The sequence below is a fragment of the Suricata suricatta genome, chromosome 2, assembly GCF_006229205.1.
Source record: "Suricata suricatta isolate VVHF042 chromosome 2, meerkat_22Aug2017_6uvM2_HiC, whole genome shotgun sequence".
NCBI classification, from domain to species: domain Eukaryota; kingdom Metazoa; phylum Chordata; class Mammalia; order Carnivora; family Herpestidae; genus Suricata; species Suricata suricatta.
Window position 1 is genome coordinate 59232396 of NC_043701.1, and position 8305 is coordinate 59240700.

At 44.1% G+C, this 8305-nt stretch overlaps 1 gene segment (V, D, J or C); it reads left to right on the top strand.

The window, feature by feature from the left end:
- The first annotated feature begins 650 nt into the window (after positions 1-650).
- LOC115281476 overlaps positions 651-8305 on the top strand; it is a 26832-nt gene continuing 19177 nt past the window's right edge. The window contains 2 exon segments of the C gene segment in view: positions 651-828; positions 917-1219. Coding sequence covers positions 786-828; positions 917-1219 — 346 coding nt within the window.

Below are 8305 nucleotides of genomic sequence, written 5' to 3' on the forward strand. Positions count from 1 at the left end.
TCAAAGCATCTTTATCACTGAGAATTATTTGTAAAAATTCCATTTTTGATGTCATAAATCTATAAATAAAGGCCCAAAACCTGGCAAGATAGAGAGATACCAGAGAGACACCAGAGAGATGCCAGAGAGATAGAGATGATGCCAGGCTGGAGCCCAAGAAAGAAAGAAACTGTGTTTTGTGCTGATGCCGCTACCCCTTCAGGAAGCCCTGGACCAGCTGGAGCAGGTCTCCGGCATATCCTGTTACATGAGGGCACTCAATCTTCTGATGGTGTCTTGGGGAAAGTGCTCCAATGTCACCTCAGGGGCCCCGTGCTGGTCCCCAACTCCCAAGCAGGTGCAGACCCATGGCTCTGTTAATACCTACTGGCCATTTGAGCCTTGAGATTTGTCCGCAGCCAGACCGGGCGAACATCCCACCTAGGTCCCCTCAGGCATGCAGCCTGGAGGAGATACTGAGCAGAAACAAATGAGTGCTGGGTTGAAGTCCAATGTCCAATCAAAACTCAAAACTTGCTGGTTAGCGGTGCTCTAACTGCACCAATGTTCCTCAGGGTTTCTCAGCACCTGACCATTGGGGGTCCCCTCCCTCTTGTGGGCAGACCTGTCCCTGCCCTCTGGCCCCTCCCTCCCTCCCGCCTCCCTGTCAACAGTACCTTCAGGGCCTCAGTGAAGCAGAGCTCAGACCCCAACCTGCCCACGGCCCCCCACCCAGTCAGTCTCCTTCCAGCAGGCGCAGCTGGGAGGTCCCCTGGGCTGCTCTCCAGCAGGTGGGAAGCAGAACCATGCTGGGTCCCCTCGCCTTCCTGTGCGCCCTCCTGTTTCCCGGTAAGTCCCGACTCCTTCCCCAGTGCAGGGGGCACAGGGCGACCTGAGGCTCCTATCCTTCCCTGACTCACCGCTGTCCCTCTTGCAGGTGGAGTGGCCGCGCTCAGTCTGAAGCAGCCGACGGTGGTCGTGGGGCGCCTGGGAGGCTCAGCCACCTTGCTCTGCACAGCCAGCGAATCTGTCAGCTACATCCACTGGTACCTCCACCAGGAGGGGAGCGCGCCCAGGAGGATCCTCATGCTGGATATGTCAAAGTCATATGTACAGAGAGATGGAGGCTTCAGTGCGGACAAGATCACTGCCAAGAAAGGCAAGGAAAGCAACAGCTGTGAACTGTTGGTGCGGAAGCTGGAGAAGAGAGCCGAGGGCGCATACTACTGCGCTGCCTGGGAACTCACAGCCATGCGTTCCCCTCTGCTCCCTGCGCAAAAAATCTCCTCTCCCAGGGCGCTCCAGACCTGGACATCCTAGGGTTGCTGGGTCCCTGGGGCTCCCTGAGGTCAATTGTCACTACCCCGGACACTCACAGACATCCCTTCCACGGGGCCTCAGCACATAATCCAGGAGGCTAAGGAGCCTCTGGGGCAGAACCGGGAGCTGTCCATTCTGAAGGCATTTTATTAGTGTTTATTTATGAGAGAGAGAGAGACAGAGACAGAGACAGAGAGACGAGAGAGAGAGAGAGAGAGAGAGAGAGACAGAGAAAAGGAGCACATAGCAGCGAAGGTCAGAGCGAGAGGGATTTTGAGCTGTCCCAGCACAGAGCCCAATGCAGGGCTGGAGCTCAAGAGGCATGAGATTATGATATGAGCCAAAGTCAGCGATTAACAGACTGAACCACGCAGGTGCCCTTGAAGTTGGTCCAGGGCGGAGCTTCTGAAGCATCTGGAGCAGAATCTGAGCAGCTCAGTTCAGGAGCCAAGAGCACTAGGCACCAGCCACGTGTGGCTACTGAGCACTTGAAAGGGAGCCAGTGCACTAGTCCACGCTGAGATGGGTTGCAGGTGTAGCATACAGGTCATGTTTTGGAAACTATAAAAAAAAAAGGTGAAATATCTTCTTAATATTTTCTATGTTGATTAAATATTGAAATACCATTTAGGGTATCATTCACTACATAAAATTAGTCCTGGAATTATTTCTTTCACCTTGCTACTTATTTCTTTGTTTTGTAAATTTTTTAAATTATTTCTCAAATTGGGTCTCAAATACATTTATTTCTATTAAATAGAACGGTGACAACTGGCAATTTTAGAACCTGACCATCTCCAATGAGGAATGGGGGAATCAAATATCGTGCAAATAATTTCAAGGCTGAGAGACCCTCTGGGGACCCCCCCACAGAAGGGGTGCAGCTGGAGCTGGAAGTCAGCTCTGACCCCAGTCTCTGCGCTGCTGCCCCGCTCACTGCTGGTGGCTGTGCAGTGAGAGACTCTGTGATCAGAAGCCCAGGCAGCAGTGTGGCCGACTTCTCAGACCCTCCTCCCCTGGGCGGCCGGCGCCCCCTCCCCTGTGGGGGAGAGGACCTCAGGGCAGGTGGACCTGCAGCCCTGGATGAGCCCCCGGGCTCTCCACCTTCCACTTCTCTTTGACAGTGACTCCACACGGGATTTGGGGACCAGTCTCCCTGACCTCTGTTCTCTCCTCTGTAAAACAGGGAGATTTAACTGCTGTAATTGTGTGACTGATTTCTGTGTTAAAGCAAAATTATACCAAAAATATATCATTACATTCAGTAACTTCTTATAAAGTTAGTTAGTATCTTGACCAAAGGGGGAAAAAAAAAGAAAGAAAAGAAAAGCTATGTTACTTATGCTCCAGCCCCAAACAGGTGAGCCCCTCCCGTAAAGCTCTCTGGGAGATCTAAGCACAACCGAATAGCACTGGCTAAAATGATTACTGAGAAGAATGTCTAAATGATCTTAAGTATATTGATCTCTCAGATTTGCTCAGTCCTCCTCTATCTCAGTGAACTTTTGTTTTTGTGCTTGAAGATGTATATTTAAGAGATGCGTGCCTGTGAAGGAGCCCAAACAGCATCTGGACCCTCTACTGAAGTCCTGGGTCAAGGTGAAGGCGGGGGTTGAGAAGGAAGAAATTTAGCTTCTCTCCTTCTTGGGGGATGTTCCTTCATTTGTCTTGCCATTTCCTAAGACAACCGAACCCTTTCCTCTTGTTGCAACTTCTCAGGCCCTATTCCACAGGAAGTGACTCTGATATTTGATTAATACAGTTTCGTTAGAGAGAAATTAGCTAAATATGAAGATACTCCCATGAGAAGTCATCCCAAGTCCAAGTCCATCTCAGTGTTCCGCAGGGATCCATTGTGATTTTGATTTAGAGCCTCAGACATCAGTGGCCTTGTACACCGAGGAAACACCGCTATGTGGAGGGACAGACAGGTCTGTGTTTGGAGTCATTTCCTCCGCCTGCCCTGCTCCTTAGGCGAAGGTTAGCTTCACCTGGGACACTTGGGCCACACAAACCAGCCAGAGGCCAACCAGTCCTGCCTTAAGAAAAGGTTTTAATTACATGGTTGTCTCAAAGGCTGATTCATAAAAGCACTAAAAAGAACTTAGTGGGGAGTACATACTGAGTATAGTAGAGACTCTATCTTTGTTGAGGTGAGATTCATATTCTGAAAATTAATACTTTTTAATACTTTTTAATGTTTATTTTTGAGAGAGAGAAAGAGTGTAAAAGGGGTAGGGGAGAGAGAGAGGAAGACATGGAATCTGAAGCAGACACCAGTCTCTGAGCTGTCAGCACAGAGCTCAATGTGGGGGCTCAGACTCACAGGCTGCAAGATCGTGTCCTGAGCCAAATTGGCTGGTTAACTGAATGAGCCACCCAAGCACCCCCATATTTTGAATATTTTTGATGGATTCACATTACCTCATGGGTAGTGTACTTTTTTCAAGCATGGCTGCTTGAAAAATCCTGAAAATTTTGACTCAATTCATTTGTTTCATTCCTGAGATGGGTGACATGCAATGATTTGGAGTAATAGAAGTAATGGAAGCAATATTATAATATCAAATTACTGCTGCATAAAGTGTAAGAACATCTTACAAAGCACAATTTTCATAGTTACATTAACCAATACCACCTGCTCACACCCCCCAGTGCTGTGAAAGAGTCACGTCTGTTATCTCAGAGTCCTCCTAGAAATCACACTTCTAAAACTGTCTAGACGCACCTGGAAATCTATGTTGACTGTTTTTTTTTTTCTCGAGGGCTCTTTAGTTTCACCCCCAGAATGGGTTCTGGGATGCAGGCCCCGATAGAGGAAAGAGCACAACTCTGGAGGGGTTACTTCTAAACACTGATATCAGGACAGTTTTTACTATGTCCCTTCCACCCTAATTAGTCTCATAGAAAACCTGCATTGTTCTTGAGTTTTATTTTAACATGTATTTTTAAAAAGAATTCACATGTGACTGAACATTAAAAGCCTTACATATTTTGGAGCACTAGACACAACACGTGAAATCTGATGATTAGAAAGACCTGAAACAGGCTTTGTCTTGATCACGTTTCTCCCCTCTTCTCTAACAACCTTTACTTCTTTTACAAAAAAAAAACCAACAACAACCCTGTTTTGTCTTCTGATTCCTACTGATTCCATTGGCCTACCTAAAGACCTGGTCCATTCTTGGAGAATCCGAGTAGGTACTTGGGCTGAGTCTCTTTTCCCCTGTTTAGGACAGACACCAACTTCTACAGAGAGTGACCCAAATACTCGGTGTAATTATTAACACCCTGCTGTTTCTTCCCTGGTTTATGTCACTTTTGTGCAGACTCAGAGGCAGGAGTGAGATGGTCCCCAGCAGCCATGCACACACCATTGCACACAACCAGGGTTTCCTTCAGCAACGTTGTTTGCTACTCTTATTGCCTGAAAACATAGTCTGCTAGCTTTCAAGGAAGGTTGCTACAAAATCAGCTTCAATGTATTCTTTGTCTGGAGACAGAAAAGAAGATAGACTTTCAAGTAGGACACTGTCTGTCTGCACTTTGGGGTACAGATTTCTCTCCCATAACAGGACAAGGTTGGATGTTGTGGGGCACCAAGGGTAGATCCTGCATAACTTTCTGTTTCCTCCCCAAGATCAACACTCCATGTTTCTCCCCCCTGCTCTGCACCCCAATTCCTAGTGAGTACACTAATGGGCATCTTTGTTCTGATTTCCATTTAATGTTGGTCAATGGGAGTTGAAGTTCAAAGAAGCATCACCATGTACTATAAAAAATGAATTTTTTCTTGGGCACTAGATGTCCAAACCTTTGGATTCAGGCCTGTGGGGGAGAAGACACAAATTCCTCCAGTGGGTTCATTTGTACAAAAGGGAATGGCCACTTCTACCTGCACCTCTTTTTTTATGAGCATAAGCCTTAGTCTCTGGGGTAGATGGCACTATCTGTCCCTGCGAGGATGCAGACCCCCTTTGGGAGGGAGCGCTGAGCTCACTCTGCTCCCACTTCCCAGCCTCTTGCTGCTGCTTCCACTGACTGCTTCCAAACAGCAACCAGAGAATAAGGAAGATGATCCATGCAGCCCATAAGGGTCTGCCTCGTAATGCCCAGGGCAAGGTAAGGAAAGGTAGACAGTCCATCTGGAGGAGCATAAGAATGAATTCAACAGTCAAGTAAGTAGGTTATATTTGCCTCCAAATAAATGAAACAAGTTGAAGTCTCAAGAGATTTTATGTAGTTCCTTTCATTTCACTTTCCACAAAACCACCACGGTCCCACCTCTAACAGAACAGGATGTGCTTTTCTAGTTGATAAACTTAGCATGAGGAGCACGTAGATTATTTGTCATGCTTTCATTTTTCAGTTACATCAGAGATTCCCAAATATTTTTCAGGTTATTAAGTAAGTCATCATCACCTAAGTAGAACAAAATAAATAACTTAAAGAGATATCTGTGTAGATAAATGATTATGTGTTTTTTGAAACAACCTGATGATGAAACCAAGTCTATGTTCTCGATGTCCTGTAATAGAATAAACAAGTGTACAGCAGTGAAACAGTCTCAAATCTTATTAAAAGAGACTAGAGAAAAGTCTGTCACTTTCACAACGTTAATGACAAATCAGCCTCTCACCGTTGTTATAATCGATATATCTTTTCTGTCCTTTCTCACTCTATTTTTGCCACCTTCAATCAACATAGAACTGTTTCAACCAAAAATTGATCGTTTCTCTCTACTGCAGTCCTGTTGTCTTTATTTTTTTAACTTCTAAGGTGAAGTCACAGAGTGATAACCCAAAATCTGCAGTTATATTTTGAGAGTGGTAGAATTAGCACCTGTAGCCCACAAGTCAATAGATTTCTTTATTGTTTTACTTTACTCAGCCAGGAAAAAGAATTAGATTGTTTTTGAAAAATAATAAATATAATATAAATCTTTAAAAAAAATTTTTTAATGTTTTATTTATTTTTGAGAGACAGAGACAGCATGAGCAGGGGAGGGTCATAGAGAAAGGGACACATAGAATCTGAAGACAGGCCCCAGGCTCTGAGCTGTCAGCACAAAACCTGACAGGGGCCCGAATCCACAACCCATGAGATCATGAGCTGAGCTGAAGCTGGATGCTCAACCAACTGAGCCACTCTGGCACCCCAAGTATAATGTAATCATGATAAGATTTTAATAATAGGATTTTTTTCCTGAAAACTCCTATGTCCTAAGCACTGTATGAAGCACTTTATATACTTTTTGAGATGCCTATTATCAGAGGAAAGAGGAAAAGGAATCTGATGGCCATCAATATACCCCCACAGATGTCCCTAGCCCTGCCCCAGGCGTCTGGGGTGACATAATTTCCTATTGACTTGCATTCCTATCTGGAGACTGTGTATGTTGAAATGGTCAGATTATCTCATAGTACAGTAAGGTGCACAGAGATGTTCAGTAATTGTGAAAGGCTCAGTCTGAAGGTGCGGATAGTGAACAACGTTGAATTCATCCCCACTTTGCTCCATTGGCTACCAGATACTGTGCTGGATGTTGATCTGTCCAGGAACTCGTGATCATCATAACAATTCTTCAAGTGTACTTATTTCAGGGAGGAAGGAATTTATTTTTAGAGAAGAACAGAAATATTTCCAAACAAATAGTCCATGTTGTTTCAACGTATTATTGGGTCACGTTGACCTCCCTTAGTGTAGTTAACTGTATAAGAACATGCTCCAGCATTTGTGAGCAAATACGGGTCATCCCAGACCTGCCGCCCAGCCCAGCAGAGCCTGGTCAGGACAGTATGAGGGTCACTCATGAAGCCACGGTCAACGAGTCACAGTGGGTGCACATCTGGAAGACTCACTTTTTCAGACAGTCTGTCCCAGAACCCAGTCTGCTAGTGGAGTAAAAAAGGCTAAGAAAAATCAAATATCTTCTTTGTTTTGTAAATTTGCTGTAGCAGAAAGTATACTAGGTCAACTACATGGAGAGTGCTTAAACCTCCTAGCCAGACTTAGGTAAACAAACAAAATGTGCAATGAGGATGATATTTTGGAATTTGTTGCTGGTAGAGTTTTCTCCTAGATGTGCAACATGTCACTGGGAGTCCTTTTAGTTTAGGGAAAACTATGAGAATCAGTTCCCATGAAAGTGAATGGTGGCTATACCCAGAACAAGCTTATTTTTCTTTTAAGGAAATTTATTGTCTTATTCATTCATTTATTTATTTATTTATTTTTGAGAGAGAGAGGGAGGGAGAGAGGGAGAGAGAGTGCATGTGAGTGGGGGAGACACATAGAAATGCATATACACATATACATACCTATGTGCATATACATGTAGGCATATTATTATTACAGAGTGGTATGTAATGTATTATGTTCTAATAACTGTATATGGAAGTAATAATGTATCCTCTTTAGGAACATGATTCCAGATACATATTCTCTGGAACATGGTTCCAGAACATATTGTTCTGACCCTTACTCACTTCAGCCCTTTGATAAAATGCCTGAAGTGTCAAAGGCCTCCATTTTCCCATCTGAAACATGGGAACAATAATGAAAGCACCGACTTCGTAGGCTATGTGAAGATTAAATGAGAATTTAATTAAATGGAATCAACAGATTTGTAGCAAAGTGCACATCACATAAGAATACCTTCAGTATTGTGAGCAATTTTATGAGAAATAAGAAAATACCTATTTTTTCAAAAGTTTTAGGTAAGTTCCTTCTATTCCGACTTTCTCAAGGGTTTTTATTAAGAAAGGGTGCTGTATTTTGTCAAATGCTTTTTCTGCATCTATCGACAGGATCATATGGTTTTTATCCTTTCTTTTGTTAATGTGATGAATCACGTTGATGGATTTGCGGATATTGAACCATCCCTGTAATCCAGGAATGAATCCCACTTGATCATGGTGGATAATTCTTTTTATATGCTGTTGAATTCGATTTGCTAGTATCTTGTTGAGTATTTTTGCATCTGTATTCATTAAGGATATTGGTC